This window comes from Sminthopsis crassicaudata, chromosome 1, assembly GCF_048593235.1.
Source record: "Sminthopsis crassicaudata isolate SCR6 chromosome 1, ASM4859323v1, whole genome shotgun sequence".
In the NCBI taxonomy this organism is placed as follows: domain Eukaryota; kingdom Metazoa; phylum Chordata; class Mammalia; order Dasyuromorphia; family Dasyuridae; genus Sminthopsis; species Sminthopsis crassicaudata.
Genome location: NC_133617.1, coordinates 250,984,744 through 251,002,600, shown reverse-complemented (window position 1 = coordinate 251,002,600; position 17,857 = coordinate 250,984,744). Strand labels below are relative to the sequence as shown.

The 17,857-nt window shown below is 36.9% G+C and overlaps 1 protein-coding gene across 2 annotated transcripts in view; it reads right to left on the bottom strand.

Annotated features, from left to right (window-relative positions):
* Nucleotides 1–17,857, bottom strand: part of MAPRE2 (microtubule associated protein RP/EB family member 2) — a 185,612-nt gene that overhangs the window by 87,297 nt on the left and 80,458 nt on the right. The window contains exon 1 of one of the 2 annotated variants that reach the window (XM_074277864.1): nucleotides 14,537–14,958. The exons of the other annotated variant lie outside the window; for it this stretch is intronic. Coding sequence (XP_074133965.1) covers nucleotides 14,537–14,655 — 119 coding nt within the window. The 5' untranslated portion in view covers nucleotides 14,656–14,958. Of the gene's footprint in view, nucleotides 1–14,536; nucleotides 14,959–17,857 lie in introns of those variants that run through there. 2 annotated transcript variants of the gene reach the window in all.

Genomic DNA, 17,857 nt, shown 5'->3' with positions numbered 1-17,857 from the left:
GCTCAGGACCTTTCTGCATTTTCTTTTCTTCCTGGATACTGAACAGGTCCCTATGGCTAGATGGAGATAATCTCTTCAAAGCCTTTCAGTCTTTGTTTTCAGTTAATTGTTGAGAGTCTTACTACTGGAAAATCACTCAGCCTTAACCCAAGCTGCTGGATAATCTGTCTTGGTGGGACCAGACCAGAACTGTTGGGTGAGCTCATCTTACAATTTTTATTAGTGACATTACCATGAAAATGAGTAAGATGGGAGGGCTGGCTTGGGAGTTGGATGAGGAGAGAGAAATACAGTAAATAATAGAGAATGTCATAATTTGTACTCCTGGGATAATGTAGAAATTAAAAATATATATTGAAAAATAATCCTTTCAGGGAATTGTTTTGCCTTTACTGCAAAATTCATGGGACAATTATTTTACTTTTACTTACTAAAAGGTGGAAGAATATAATTATCCAACTGCAAACATCACAAAAATATACAATCTCTTTAAAGGACATGAAGCAATAAACTAAATATATGTTATGGTTTGCTATGTGGCAGGAAACTAAAAAGTCACTCATAATAAGTGATGCTAAAAAGTAGGTGCCACATGAAAAATTAATTATAATATTTCATGTATGAGTTACAGAATTGTTTCATCATAATAAATAGTTTTTCATTAGGCATATATGTTGAAATCTAATGCTGTAATTGAGACTTTAAAATGATGGTATGATCTTCCTTTTTATGGCAGTACATTAAAATATTTTGGTTATCTTTTTACCACTTTTATGTGGTACACAAGCAGCTTATTTTTCCTTAACCTTAAGCAATTTAAAAGAAAAAAAAATCCAACAGGAATGGTATTAACTAACACAAAAAAATTATAGTAAAAGTGTAAATAAAAATATATGCTTCTCATTTCCCTCTAAATTGCTTTTTTCTAATTCCTATAACAATGAACAAATCTCTAATAAAATTCAATTTAAGCATGCATAAGCGTACTTTTAAAATTTATTTATGCATTTCATTTCACTCTTACCTCCCTAACAGAAGAAATGTCCTATGGAGATATAGTGTCGGACCATTTTGTTAATCAGTAACATACTTTTATTCAAGGCACACCTTGTACACTGAATAAATGGTTTAAATAGGACATATAACTATTTTGGTGTATCTTTCTTTCTTAGGAGACCGCTGCTCTAATTACATTGGGATTTTAAAACTAAAAGAGGTTTCTTAAGAATATTAATCCTGTAAAAATTCAAAAGGGATTCTGTTTTTCTGCTACATTATAAACAACCTGAAAAGTCATTCTGAGATACTAAAGATTAAGTTGAAATAACCTATTTTAGCAGCCACAGCATTTTTCCTCCTTATTTGCAGAGTATAAACTGAAGAACATATAGAAATACACGGAAAGCAATTATACAGGGTATTAGTATTTATAAGCAAAAGTAACACTGTGAACATCAGAAAGCCTCCCTGAGATGTCATTGCCTCTAGCCTTTTTGACAAATTACCTCCCAAGGCTTCCCCAGGAGGCACACACTAAAGAACAAAGAATTAATGTCTTTTAAGTCTGAGACCCAAAACAAAAAAAACAAAACAAAAAAAAAAAACCCAAAGAACAAAAACAAAAAAAAAATCACCAATTTTTAGGAAACTGAAATAAGATTATATTCTTAATTCTCAATCATCATCTTGGCAAAATTCTACCAAATAATAATGAATTATTAGAAACAGCGAAAGAAAAAAAAGGCATCAGCAAATTATTGTCAAAATATTAAAAGAACCATCTTTATGCACATTTAAAATTTGCTTTTTTTTCAAAGCAGAAATGTTTACTTTGATAGATATGTAGAGTTTGGACCCATGATTTTATTGCCATAGGAACTGAGAAGATTCCCTCTACCAATGTAGGTCAGCACTTTCTCAGCAATTTATAGCTTTAAAAGAACTGCTTGTGGAAGTAGTGGGGGAAGATTGGGGGGAGGGGTGTGTATTTAAAGTCACAGTCATATGTGTCAAGGGTAAGACTTGAACTCAAGCCTTCCTGAGTTCCTTTCTTACTACTATAGCATAATACAGCTTTCTGCATAGCTACATGTGGGTTTCTCAAAAAGGACTTTTAGATCATAATGTTTTCAAAATGGAGTCTTAAGGACAATCTATGTATTTGTAAATAAATATATAAACAACCCATCTTTTATGCCTTAACCCTTTCCTCCATCATACAAACATTATGAATTATGTCCCAAATTGGATTCTCAGTACACTGATTAAGGTTCACCCTTTTCTTTTATGTGGACCAAGCGATGTTCAAGATTTAAGAGAAAAGTTCTGTATGACTGAAAGTATTATTTTCATTAAAAAAAATGAAACTACTCCCTCATTGTTAAGAGGGTGACTAATTTGGTTAATTCATGTAAATTATCATTTTTAAGAAACAGTTTTGCCTCAGGAAAGACCAGTACAGTCATGATAATGATATTCTTCATAAGAAGGCTTCTGTTGGTTTGGTGGAGTTTTCAGCCCTTGAGAGTAGAGTCCTAGGGAGTATGGGAAGAGAGAATTTTAGGGTGTGTTTTAAAATATACAAATGGCCCAGGTACTGAAAAAGACATCCCCTTTGAGGGCTCTTTTAGAGTTGTGTCTTTAATTCTTCTCTCACTGAATGGTTCCTTTTGTGAAAAATAATCTTTAGGGAGGTGAGAGTGATAGCAAATATAGCAGAGGTAAATAATATAAATCCCTCCATTCTGACTATAATTATATTGAAATGGAGGGAGTTTCATTCAGATTTCTACCTACATAATTTCTATGTTTCCATTTTAAAAGATTCATTTATGTAAAATAGAAGAAATAATTAGATGCTGAACATATAATATTTCAAAATAAAACAGGCAATGAGATTTACACGAATATTTTTGGGTAGAGAGCTCAAAAAGAAAAATAATGATGAATTAAAATTTTGAAGGCTAGCATTTAGGGTTTGCAAATCACTTTACAAATATTCTCATAAGAAAAATGATGATAAATTAAAATTTTGAAGGCTAGCATTTAGGGTTTGCAAATCACTTTACAAATATTCTCATTTGGTGGGGTTGGTGCTATTATGATCCTTATTTTAAAGATAAAGAAAAAGGGGATAAATTAAATTAGCTTGCCCAAGATTATAAAACTGAGGTCTTCCTAAGGTTTATACTCTATTGATTATCATTATACCACCTACCTAAGAGTTGTGATTCAGTTATTTCATGAGTGTCTGGACTCTTTATGTCCACATTTGGGACTTTCTTGGAAAGGATACTGAAGCATTTGCTATTTTCTTTTCCAGCTCATTTTACAGAAACTGAGGCAAACTGGAATAAATGAGTTGCCCACAGACACACAACTAGTAAATTTGAACTAAAGCCTTCCTGACTATAGGTCCAGCACTCTATCTATCTGCTAAATAACCTACTTGCCTGGACGTAGATAAGAGGGGATATTGTAGCTTTTACTGACTAAAGATGGCATATGGAACTTGATATTATAGATATTTTTAGTTGAAAAAATATCCAGAAATTCACCTAAAAGGGATTTCCTGACAATCAAAAATAACGGACTCTATAAATCATGTTTTTGACTTAAAACCATAGGCTTCTGGATAGCTCTATTGACCATAGATAGATATGAGTGATAACACTAGGGAAAATGGCTACAGCTAAGAAGTGGAGTAACTAGATCAAAGATGCATCCCCAGCCCCTAATGGACCTGTGCTAAAGATCAATTCGCTTTGCCCCTGGCAGAGAACATCTGTGCAAAATGAAGTTACTCCTTTGCCTCAATCCCTGACAAACTCTTCTCTAGCACCCCTAAGAAGCCTGAAGTCCTTCTGGCCTCAAAAGTAGATTAAAGCAGTGTAGCCAGCATCATGATTAGATAGCGATCCTGCCAGGAGTGCCATTTCCTCCTATGAGGGGGTTCCTGTGCGGGAGCAGAGTCAGAATAAGCTGTGGAGTGCCGGAGCATCCTTACCTCTCTGCTGAGCCAATCGGGAACTCATTTCCTGGCTTTTCAGAGAGGTACAAGATGCCAACCTGCTCACAGGAGGTGGACAGATGGCTTAGAACAGGCTCAGTAGGGTACTAGGTGACCCTATTTTCTCAGTGTATTTCAGTTCAGTTTTTAAAAATTAATTCAGAAAGGAAGATACATTCTAGTACATAATCTCAATTTCATCATACCATACTCTTCTTCTCAAAAACCATCAGCAATTCCCCATCTATCACAGAATGATGTCAGAACCATGCAGGATCATCTAGATCATCTATCATACCTCTTTCTTATGGAAGACAAAAGTAGATTGAATTTCCTGTTGGACTTTAGGGGCTCTCTATAATGTAGCCTCACCCCACTGATCCAATCTTGTTTTCCAAGAAATCCTCTAGCAGAGTTCTTCCTTCTATATATTGTCCCTGCCTGGAATAAATGCCTTTCTCCTCTTGATCAACCTATACTCATTCATCCAAAACTCACTCAGACATGATCTCCTTTTTGGACCCTCTTTAACCCATCCTCCGAGATTCCACAGCACTTCACCAATGAAGATGCTGTCTAGTTTATCTCTTATGATAATGTCATATAATTTTCATGTTATTTCCCACATTGTTAGTCTTCTCTCTTCTAATTCATGAGCCTTTAGAAGTGCAGAAAACAGACATTCTAATCTTTGTGTTCATATTATATAAGATAAACATGTATTTATACATCTGTCTATACACATAGACACACATACAGTTTGTATATACACAAAAATATGACATATTTGTTTAAATGATTTCCCAAAATAGAGGTTTAAATAGGAATATATCAGTCAGTCATTATACATCTATTAATTGCCTACTGTGGACCAGTTTCTGTGCTAAGTGCTGGGGACATAAAGAAAGGCCAAATGTAGTCCCTGCTCTCCAGATCACTCTCTAATACGGGAGACAAGATGAGAACAACTATGTACAAAACGTTATTTACAGGATAAGTTGAGGAGAATCTCAGAAGGAAGTTACTAGAATTTAAGGGGATCAGGAAAAGCTTCCTTTCGGTAAAATGTGAGATTTTGGCTGGGACCTGAAGGAAGCCAGAAGGCAGAGATGAGGAGGAAGAGCATTCAGGCATGGGGAATAAACAGTGAAAATGCCCAGAATTGGCCCACAGAATATCTAGGTGGAAGAACAGCAAGGAGGCCGGCGTCCCTGGATTAGAGAGTAAATTCTGGGGTCTAAGGTGTAAGGAGACTGGAGGTGTGGTGCACAAAAGTGTTAGGGCTTGGGCCATGAAGACAAAAATGAAATACCCAAACTTTTCGTTTTGTGACCCTGTGATTTATTGAGGAGGGCTACTCCCAGGGAGGAAAAAGTGTCTCCAGTCTTAGGAAGTTTCCTGGAGCACTGAAAATCTCAGGATCACACAACCAGGTCCTATCAGAGGCAAGGGTTGGACAGTGGTATTTCTGAGATCAGCTCCCCATACATTATGTCACGCTTCCTCTTTACACAGTTAAATGAATGAATGAACCAATGTGCACACACATTAACAAAAAGCAGTGATTTTGGACAAGCAGAACACAACCACTGGGGAAATCAGAAAGGCTTCCTATAGGAAGGGGCATTTGAACTGAATCGTAGAGGGAAAAATACACACATGCAAAGAGAAATAGAAACTATTATTTTTCTTTCTCCATACTTTCTTGATAAGCTGGTTACTTGTCATAGGCTCAACTATCACCTCTATGTAGAGTACTCCTTGATTTATTTATCCATGCTCACGCTGTCTCTTGGACTCTAACCTGAATAGGCACATGCTTAATTAAACATCTCCAAACGGATGTCTCATAGGCAGCGTACCTCAAAGCCTTTTCCCTCTCAAATCCTTCTATACTTCCCCATCACCAAGAGTAGGTATCCTCCCTGACTTCTCGCCCTCCTCATCCAATCTGTTCTGCTATCACAGCATCTCTCTTCACTCCTACAGCCATCACCAGTCCAGGTCATCATTGCTCATAATGATGTTTTCAATAGCCCTTTAATTAGTCCTCATAAGGTCCTCCCTCCACTCAAATCCATCTTCCATCCAGCAGACAAGTGATTTTCCTAAACCTCACCTTTTCCCTCTATCTCCAGTCAATAAATCCCAGCATCTCCCTATTACCTTTGGACCAAAGGCATTTAAAGCTCACTGCAATATGACCCTCTTCTCCTTCTCTAGTTTTCATATACTTTCTCCCCTCCCTACCCCCTATAATCTAGCTATACTGGCTTGCTTACTATTCCTAAAATGCAACCCTTACATCCAATTCTGTAGCTTTGCATTGGTTATCCCGGTCCCTACCCCCCAGGATTCTTCCTTCTCACCATTAATTCTAACACTCCTTGGCTTCCTTCACTACTCAGTTTATACCCTACCTTCTGTAGCAGGCCGTTCCTCTTAGTTGCTAAAGCTTAACTTTCTAAAATTAGCTTCCATCTCTCTCCATGGAGATCTTACATGTATATGGTTGTGTCCAACTTCATGACCCCATTTGGGCGTTTCTTATTAAAGATACTGGAGTGATATGATATTTCCTTTCCCAACTTATTTTGCAGAGGAAGCAAACAGGGTTAAATGCCTTGCCAGAGTCATCACACACCTAGTGTCTGAGGCCAGATTTGAAATCAGGAAGGTGAGTCTTAACTTCAGGCCCAGCACGCTGTTCACACACCTAGCTACCCATGCGTATAACTATATAGTTATACATGTTATCTCTTAGAATGTGAGCTTCTTAAAAGCAGGGACTGGCTTTGTCTTTCTTTTGCTTCCCTGAGCTTAGTACAATACCTGACATATATTAGAAAGTTGTATATACATGACATTAACTAATGTTTTTAGGCTGATTGGTTCAGTATATTTTTAGTTCAACTCTTAACTGTTTTTTAATTTTATTTATTAAAGCTTTTTATATTTTCAAAACATATGCATGAATAATTTTTCAACAATGACCCTTACAAAACCTTGTGTTCCAAATTTACCCCCCTCCCCCAACCTCTCCCTCAGACAGCAAGTAATCCAGTATATGTTAAACATATGCAATTCTTCTATACATATTTCCCCAATTATCATGCTGCACAAGAAAAATCAGGTCAAAAAGGGAAAAAATGAGAAAGACAACAAAATGCAAACAAACAATAAAAAGAGTGAACATGCCTATGTTGAGCCACACTCAGTTCCCACAGTCCTCTCTCTGAAATACTTAATTTTGTAACTCTGTACTGATACTATCTTTGAGAGTGGCAGTTGACAAAAATCATCTGCAACAGAATTCTGAAATAGAGGACTGATTTTGCAGATCCATCATTCAGGTGTAAAGGAGAAATCATTTGTCAAAGGCAAAACTAGTAGAGGAAAAATGGCCAAAAAAAAAAAAAAAACCTTCCAGATACAGACCCCAGGAGTCTGTTATGCAAATCTTCTTGGTCATTCATTCACAATTTTAAAAATATCCTTCCTAAAGTGCAGAACTCCTAGACCAGAGTGGGAAGATGGCAGGAGAAGGGTGGGGGGGGGTGGGAGGCAGAGCTTTAATAAGACTTGACCTCTGCCCCTAAGGAATTTACAATCTATTAAATTGTTTTTAAAGTCTTTAAAGGAAAGGAATTTGTGATGGTAGCTGTGCTTTTTATGTACAAACTTTAGAACATAGCTACAAGAAAATCCATTTTATATTTCATTTTGTTCTCTGCTTGCACTATCCAACACCAGTTACTTTTGTTATGAGCATATGAGGCTCTCACTATTTGTTTCCAGAACAACTATAGCTTATTTCTTAAAGCGTGATGCTAATGAGATCAAGATCATGGGTTTGCTTTGGGTGAGGAGGAAGTAGATTTCTCATTTTCAGATCATATATGACTGATGCCCTTTTTTGGTCACAAAAGAAGCATTTGTGGCAGCCAGCAAATCTATCACCTCTGGAAAAATAAATGTAAAAGTCATGTTCTATAGCTGATGGTCTAGTATCTTCATCTTCATCTCGAGACAATGCCTTACTATAGGATTAATGTAACAGGCATCTTAATATCTGGGTTCAGATTTCTTTTCATACTTTTCTTCACCCTCCCTTTGTCCTTATCACAGTCCATTTTTGGGTGCGTGTTTTGTTCTGCCCATCAGATTGCAAACTCAGCGAGGGCAGGGCTGTTTCTTTTTTATATGATCAGTCCCTTAGACACAATGGATGTTTAATAACTGTTTTTTAAAATGATTTCATTTTAATGCACCAAACAGAAGAAGAACAATAGGAAACAGAAAATGGAGAGAGATGAAAACTAGCAGGTAATTTCAGTTGAAAGCAAATGACATCTTCACAATCCAAGTTTATGCAAAGAAGAGTCAGTTTTCAAGTATCTGTGCAGATATTTTAACAAAACATGATCCTGGTCCACCTTCTTTTAATTCCTGAGTCACTGTATACTCTGCAAATTCAAGGTAATTTTAATATTAGACTTGAATTTGTTCTCATTAATTGGGGATCATGTTCTCAGATGCTCTTTAGACCCCCACTCCAAAATGTCTTTACTCTCCCAAGATTCCAATGCCAGCAATCTCCAAGCCTCCCAACCTTAATAGGTTTCATCATCTATTGCATTAATCAGAAGATTTCATTTGGCATGAATCTTCCATCTCCTCTCCAAAGGTCCTCACCTATCTGGAGGTGAGGTGTCCAGGAGAAGTGTCCACCTGTCTCTCATCTCCAGGATCATAGGTCATGCTAAGCCTTCTTTCAACTGTAACTCTCCCTTCTGTTCCCTTCCTCATTTGAGACCTATCACAAAATTTCTTTTTTCATGCATCTTATATAGCAACCTGGCTACTGGTTCTTTTATCACATACTGCAAACGACCTATCTCAAAACTGGCTGCTTCCATTTCTTTGTCCCCTCCTTAACCCTCATCCTCCCAAAATGGTCTGGTCCTATCACATTCCTGAAACAGCTTTCTCAAAAGCTTATCAAAAAAATGAGGATTCTTATCACTGTTTTCAAAGCATTTTAAATCATCCTCTTCAAAGGCTTTTTACTTCTATTCCTCCTTCTTAGCTTTGCTGTGGTTATAGATCATTGTGTCTCAAGAATAATAACCTCTCCTATGACTCTAATACTCCATCATTATTTAATTCCTCCATCTCTGATGGATTTCTCCACCTACAGTGGACTAGCTCCCCATCTTCCCCAACTGAATTCTCCTCCATGAAACCGTTACTGGTCCCCAAGCTGAAAGTGATCCTTTCCTATTAAATAGTTTGTCTCATTCTCTCTTTAACACTTAATCTCAAGAAGACAGGTAAAGGTGGATTCAGACAACATTATGCTCTGAATTGTTTCACAGTTATTTATAGAAATATCCTTTTCTCCCACCCAATTGTAATTTTTTTGAGTGTTGGATTTGTGTCAGATGTCTTTCTATTTTTAGCATCAATCATGACAATTTGATCACAGCAGCCATTTAATAATTGTTTGTTAAACTGAAATGAATCAGACTAAACAAAACTGCCACAATGATCCATCATAGACTGTATTTCACAGCCAATACGATCTTCTAATATTTTGAATTACGTTCACCATCTATCTCTTCCTTGCATAATTTCCTTTCCCTTTTACTGACTCTTACTACAAGGAATGTGAAGAATTTTTAAAAATCAACAAATCTTGTTGGTTGTATCTTGAAAGAAAAAAAGACACTAAAAAAAGAAATCTACTTATCTACCTAAGTCCTAGGAAGCTCTTCCAAGCCCAATGACTTTGCTGAGATAATGCAGTGTAAACAGATACCACCACTGGTGCAGGAACCTGCAGTGCAGGAAAGTATCTTTTGCCAAAGAAAGCAAAATAGAAAGGTTCTCAAAGTACCCAAATCCCATTAAGTGACAAATAGGTTCATTCCAGTTTAAATATCTGACCCCAAATAATAATAGGTTTCTTTTTTTTTTTTTTTCCCTTAATACATTCTAAGAAAAACAAAAAAAAAAAAAAAATCATTACGCAATACCCCATTTAACACTGGTCTAAGGAGATCAGGCTAATCTTTTGTTATGATCCATACTAAATTAGGCTTTTAGTAAAGTATCTCATATTCAAGTGATGCACTATCAATAAAGACATATACAAAACTATGTAACAATGTCAAAAAATAAGGATGGCCAAGTCTATGAGTAGAACTAAGTTTCCCAACTAAATGTAAATAAAAACTATCTAGATTATAGCCTACAATATGATCTTACTATTCCTTCTGTTGTTGCTTAAAAAGAGAGATATTATTAGTATTGTTTGATAGCAGAGTTCATTTTTTTAAACTACATTTTACCCCCCAAAAGTTGGCTATTACACTCAACAGCTGATTTTTCTGTTTTCTTTTTATGTCAAAAAAAGAGTTAATTTCCAGAGGCTGGTTTTTGTTTGTAAAGAGAAAGATAATCCCAGAAATTTATGCTTCTGTACTTGCACGTTATAAGTAACAATGAGGAAATCATATTCTAGACTTTAAATACATTCATTCTTAAAAGCTTTGAGTATGCAAACAAAGATGCAGTGGGCAAAGGGCCAGTTAATAAATCTCATTTCCCAGTAGCATCTGTGTAAAACACAGCTATGGGGAGTATACTCTCTAGGGAAATCCAGGGCACGACTCATTCTCTCCATGAATTAAAAGTGTCGCCCTAGATCACCAATACAACACTCATTTTTCCTAAGCACCTCTTAAAGTATATGGATGCCTAGTATTCATAATTGTAGTGAGTGAGCTGGAAGCAGATGAGAAACTGACCCCACAGTGGGCAGAACCTATGTAAACAGGTCTACACTGTTGAGCAGTGCCATTTTAGGTTCTGCCATGTTTATCCTAATTTCTTCTCAACAAAGCCTCTTACTAATCAAAAAAATATGTTGTTGTTTTTTTTTTGAAGGGGAGGGAGGCAACTTTGCACACCTTCTTCAATGATTATTAACAACAAGGTAGATAAAGAGCTAGGCAAAAGAACATTAAATAATATGCTTAATGCAGCACTCCTAAGGCACACATAAAAATAAAGGCTTCTATGTGCTTTAAATTTAAAGGCATTTTCTTTCCTGAATACTTAGAGAAAATAGTCTAGAGTCCATTCATTAGTTGGTCCTTTTCCTTTCTGATTTGTAAAAACTAACTTATACCTAGGGCTCCGTTAGTATTGATTATTTTTATCCAATCAAAACCTCTCAAAAATTATAATGATTAACACTTATAAAGGTACTCTTAAGGTTTTCAAAGTGTTTTAAATATTTTTGGATGCTCAATCTATGAGTTAGGTGCTATTATTATCTCTACTTTACAAATGAAGAAAATTGAGACTGGGTGAGGTTAAGCTTGTCCATGATATTTTGTAAAAATCTGAAGCCAGTTCTTGATGACTCTAAGCCCAACACCCTATTCACCATTACATAATGTTTCTGTATTTTACAGAAACGAAAATAGGATAAAGGGAAATGAAAGTAGGAATCTAAAAGATAGTAAAGAGATCAAGAATCGAAAGCATTTTTGGCCCTCATTTAATGGCTTTATACAAATGCTCTAGATTTGAGTTGCCAGTTCCCCAGTCCTTATCTCATTACTTAGCACTACATCAAATCTCTAGCCCAAGCCAGGTCTTAGCTTGGCTATAACCAGGCTTTCAGTAAACTTTTTCAGTAAACATACATTTACAGTTTCCTTAGCAATGGACGGAGTAAAGTATTTTGAATTTGCAATCCTAAATTGACTATGTAACCAGAGCACTCAAAAGGATCTTCTACTTCCCTTTCCCATTACTCTTTTTCCTCATAACTATTTTCTAGAAATAGTCAACACTCTATCACACAGGGTCTCCACTCTGCAAGGCACACATAATACGGTTGACCTTAAGGGTGTCTTGTATAACCAACCCTCTGACCTATGATATAAATCCTATTAATGTTAGTAACCCCCATTATATATCATGAGAATTCAATATTCTCAGCAACCTTAGCATTTGGCCAGATGAATCTTGTTTATAGGATTTCTCAGCCCCATTACAGGGAGTTGAGAGGAATTGCTGGCCATAATTCAGTGTAAACAAAGATCTGAGTTTGTTTTTAAAGTGACTATTTAAAATCAAACCTAGCTCTTACATTTTACTTTCCTGCCAAGGGGATTTTCCATTTCAGCAATTAAACAAATATTTCTTATATTCCATTGAAAATTTCAAGTCAGTTCAAAGAAATTATAAACTTCTGCCAGGCAATTTCCAATGGCCCATGTGGTAAACAACAGGCTTCCCCTAAAATGAATGTTACATGGTAGGAATTTAAATCACTTAGGAGAAATGTAGGCTTCACATCTATTGCTAGAAAGAATAGTTGAAAAAAAATAGAGAGAGAGAGAGAGAGAGAGAGAGAGAGAGAGAGAGAGAGAAGAAAAAGAGAGAGAGAGAGAGAGAGAGAGAGAGAGAGAGAGAGAGAGAGAGAGAGAGAGAGAGAGAGAGAGAGAGAGAGAGAGAGAGAGAGAGAGAGAGAGAATCAATCCCAAGCTTTGGCTTTTTAATTCCTTTTAAAAGCAGAAGTGCTCACATTCAACATAAAAGGAAAGAAGAAAGGTAGGGAAGAAAACCCTCCAAATTTAAAGATATAAAGGCCTCTTGGAGAGTTTCAGAAAATAATGCCTGATTTTAGTTTATATAAGGGCAGAAAAAGAACTTGAAATCTGCAAGGATTGCAAGGATTCTGTATTACCATGTAAGTGAGACCCACGAGACAAGAGATTTTTGTGACCTCATGGGTACTTTCAAGATGAACTTCCAGTAAGTATTTACACAACTGTCAGAGATGATAGAGTAGACTTGCCTTCTAAGTTTAAAAAAAAAACTTAACAAATAATGCCTTTAAAAGATGAATACTCCTGATTTTGTTATATGACTGTATTTGTGAACACATTGTACCTAGTATATCTGAATGTTTAGACTGAGACTAAAAAAAAAAGTTATTTCCTGTTGATCTGGAAGAAGATGGCTTTGGAGGCATGCATGCTTTCTCTCAAAGCAAAAGCATTGTTAGCTGTTATCAAGGTAACTTTAAAAATAACTGTCCCAAGTACAAAAGAACTGGAGAGGAAATCTGCTCTAAGGATGTGTTTTCCTTCAGATCCCTCAGCTACACACAGGCTACATAGAGAGCTCTAGCTTCTCTATTACAACAACATTATCCTTATCAAACAATGCAAACAATTTTAATGAGCTTATCTACTAAAATAAGCTGCCAGATATGTTAATATGAAAAAGGCTGCTCACTGTATGGGCCAAATCATTTCATCAAAAAGGCTTCCATACAATAACCAAAAGCAGCCCCATCCCCAAATCAGATACAGACCAATCCCCAGAAATCACCTCCTAACTCGAGAAGAATGAAAAGCTTCTCCACCCCATTTTTAGGCCATAAACTCCCCTAAAAACAGGGGGTGGGAAGTACCCTGCCTTTTGACGACCGTTGTAGTTCCATTTCTTTCAAAGAAACCAAGGGTTTTGTGCAGCAAATTTTGGTAAACGCCTGACATTATGACCTCTGCTGTCAATCCTTCCACCAATCAGCAAGCAGAATTCTTACAAAGCTCCATCAATCTGGCGGTTTAACATCACAGACTGCAGTTTAATCCAGAGGATTCTGTTTTTTTCCTCCTGCACGCACACACACGCACACACACACACACACACACGCCCATTCACACACTAAGCTAGGGCAAGCACACGCCTTTCTGCTCCATCTAGTCACCCTCTGATGTTATGGACACAGCCAATGTCTCTGTAAAACATTCTTTTTTAAGAGGAAGGAGAAGAAAGGAAGTGCTGCAGTCTGAATCCTTTTGAAGGGGCCAAAAAAAAATTAGCATGCATTTTTATCGATATGCAAAGGAGGAGAGACGGAGGGGGAGCTCCTGCAGACAGCAAACCTATTCACAAAATGCCTTCCATCTGGCCAATACAAATGGCATTTGAAAATGCTAAACCTCCCGGCATGCTCAAGAGGAACCATTAAAATAGAAATAAATGATCATAACTGACTTAAATGAAATTCTATCCATATATACACATACACATGTAATTTATACTGCAGTCTTAGGAACCATTAATATAGAAACAATGATTTTAACTGGCTTAAATTAAATTACATCCATATATATACATGTGTAATTTACAATATAGTCTTAGGAACCATTAAAATGCAACTGGCTTAAATCAGATCTATATATATATGTATATACACACATGTGTAATTGATAATACCATTAAAATAGAAATAAATGATAACTAGCTTAATGAAATTGTGCACATGCACACATAGATGGATAATTTGTAATGCAGGCTTTGGCTTCATTATATAATCCCCTGCATTTCCCTCCTTGCTGCTGCAGTCCCCAAAGGCGGACATCTACACGCACATGTAAAGCACACACACAAAACACCAGAGAGCTCTGGCTGGACACAGCACTGATTGATTACCTGTAAGAACGCTCCCCGCGTACTGTGTGCTTCCTGAAAGGAATGATCGTCCCGTTATCTTGGATGATGTCGTTGTTGTTCTCTCCATTTGGGGACAAGGTTTGGGTAGGACCAGGCATTGGAGCTCTCCCAACAATGAAAGCCAGTCTTTCCTTTGCTCCGGTGAGGAAGGTAAGGCTATGTCTGTCTTCCTGTCTCACCCTTCTGCTTCTCTGCTACTGATCTCCTCACTTGCTCACTGCTTCCCTGCCTCCCTCCCTCTCTCCTCCTCCTCCTCCCAGCCTTCCCTCCCTCTCCTCCCCCTCCCTTTTTTCCCCTCCCTCCCTCTAGCTCGCTCTTCTCTCTCTCTCTCTCTCTCTCTCTCTCTCTCTCTCTCTCTCTCTCTCTCTCTCTCTCTCTCTCTCTCTCTCTCTCTCTCTCTCGTTGCTGACGTCAAACTGCCTAGAGCAGCACCCTGGTCATGTGACAATGTTCTTCACCATAGCAACCAGCTAACTCATCATATCTCCCCAATTCACACAGGGCTACAGGCATGACCACACCAAGACATCCAAACAGGCTCTGGGGGAGGAGGGGGCAGGGCCTATATCAGGCGTGTAAAACACCCAAACCACCTCTCTGCGTCCCACCTCCCCCCAGCTCCCCCCAGCAGACTTGCCTTGTCTGAAAACCAGCTCTTCCTCTAACCATTTCCTTTCCATTGCATACTGAAACTGCAGCTGTGTACACAAAAGAAGGATTCAGGCAATGGGCTGTGTGTGTGTGTGTGTGTGTGTGTGTGTGTGTGTGTGTGTGTGTGTGTAGGGGGACCTTTTAACTCCTTCATGATTCAGTTCTTTGTGCCATTAAAATAAAACTCGGGAAGCCCAGAAGGCCGTTAGGCTCGCTAGTGGCTAAAAGCAGTTATTAACATTCACCCTTAAACACCTTCCTCCACCCAGACAAAAATGAAACCAAAAAGAGCTTGCAACTGAAGAGGAAGGGCCAGCTCCTTCTCAACGTTGCATGTTACATCTACTTGGAAATTTGCAGAGCCAAGCCAGGTTTTTGACAAAGGGATCCTGAAAGAGCACCATTAGAAAAGTGACTGGCATTTTTGAAATGTACAGCTACCCTATGGCCCTAGATTCAATTCCCCCAAGTCCAACTAATCTAGATAAATGGTCCCATGCCGTTTACTAAGTGGCTATTTTCATATGGGTTAAAGAAAGACCACACTACTTAGTGTTTGCATCTGAATGCAGCAAGAGAACAAAGTTATATGCATTCAGCGAGAGCTCCATAAATAATATAGGTTGAAAACCAAACTGTTTTATGCTCACCATCACCAAAAACACCCATGTCCGAATCATTGTTAGTTACTGAGCCTTCTCTCCCTCCACCTCCCCCCAAAAGGGGCATGCCCCATCCCTCAGATTGCACTGTAGTCTCTAAGGATCTCTTCCAGGAGGCAGGCTGTGCATGTTTCAGTGATGATGTGCTTACTGGAAGCAGTTCCTAGGAGAGCCTGGGGAAGGTGAAAGATGTTACATAACTAGATAAATATAAGTATGTATGCATGTTTGTGTGAATGTGTCCTCTGCATTTGCTCTGAATATGAATATGTATTATAAAGGAATGAAATGGCAGACCACTCACATGCACATGTACATGTATATATATCTATAGAGACATATCATGATACATATATATATTTTAATCATGATACGTATATTTTTAATCTATCTAAAGTATAGATTTCTATATGTAGATAGATATGTATGAATAAAATGGCAAACCACTCACATGTATATATATATATATGTGTGTGTGTGTGCATATACTTATAGACAAGGTATCATGATACACATTTTATATATTTTAATCTATCTATAAATATAGATATCTAGGGGCAGCTAGGTGGTGCAGTGGATAGACCAGCCCTGAAGTCAAGAGGACCCGAGTTCAAATCTGATCTCAGACACTTAACACTTCCTAGCTGTGTGACCCTGGGCAAGTCATTTAACTTCAACTGAGATAGATATCTATATCTAGAGATATTTATGAATGAAATGGCAAACCACTCATGTATATGCATGCATATATTTATAGACAGGTATCATGATACATATTTTATATATTTTAATGTAGCTATAAATACAGATATCTATATCTATATCTAGACAGATGTTTGTGAATGAAATGGCAAACCACTCACATGTATATGTATGTATATGTGTGTATATATCTATAGATAGGTATCATGATATATATCACATTTATATTTTTAATCTATAAATATAATATATCTAGGTAGAGATATGTATGAATGACATAGCAACCACTTATCTATCTATCTATAAGTGGTTGCTATGTGTGTATATCTATAGAGACGGTTATCACAATGCATATCATATTATATATATATATATTTTTAAATCTATAAATAGAGAGATATGTATAAATGAAATGGCAAACCACTCCAGCATCTTTACCAAGAAAAACCCAAATGGAGTCATAAAGATTTAGACACAGCTGAAATGATTGAACACACTCTTTCTATCCCTCCCTCCCTCCCTCTACACACACACACATTTTTATATATATACATATACACACATATGCATACACATATGTATAAATGCATGTATATATGTATATGTACTTATATGTTAACTATATATTTATATTTACCAAACTAAGATTTAATTATATAACTATGCATATTTAACTATTAGTTATTTGTATACACATATATGTGTGTGTACACACACATGTACAGAAAATTTATAGCAGAAAACACTCAGATGCTTCCCCATTCACTCACATTCTCTTGTAATTATCTACTTTCTCATTTTAAGGTACAATTATTAAAAAAACAAGCAGAAATGTTGTCAAGCCTGACGCTGCTTCTGTAGATCTCCCTGGCAATAACAAGTTATTTCTGGTATCAGGATTCTGGAATTAGCATCAAATGAGCTTCTCGCAGTGTGTTCACATTCAGCACCCAGATGGTAGTGATATAATCCAAACAAGCAGAAGCAGAGGGCATTTTGAATTTTTTTCATTTAATTTTAATACTTTATTCACAATTCCTAATAATCTCAATATGAATATGGTTTTATTTTTCTTATTTTTGTTTTTTAGTTTGCTTAGAGTTGTTTGTTAAAGAAGCAACACAGATCCAATTCTGACTGTAGATTGGATTATTTTACAAGGCATACAGATAATATACTGATGTATCTAAGATAAATTGTAGGCCATGTGTTGTATGACACAAAATGGTACAGGTTTAGTCATTGACGAGGAGTTTTATGCTTTCTTTGCTTTTTGTTACTCAAT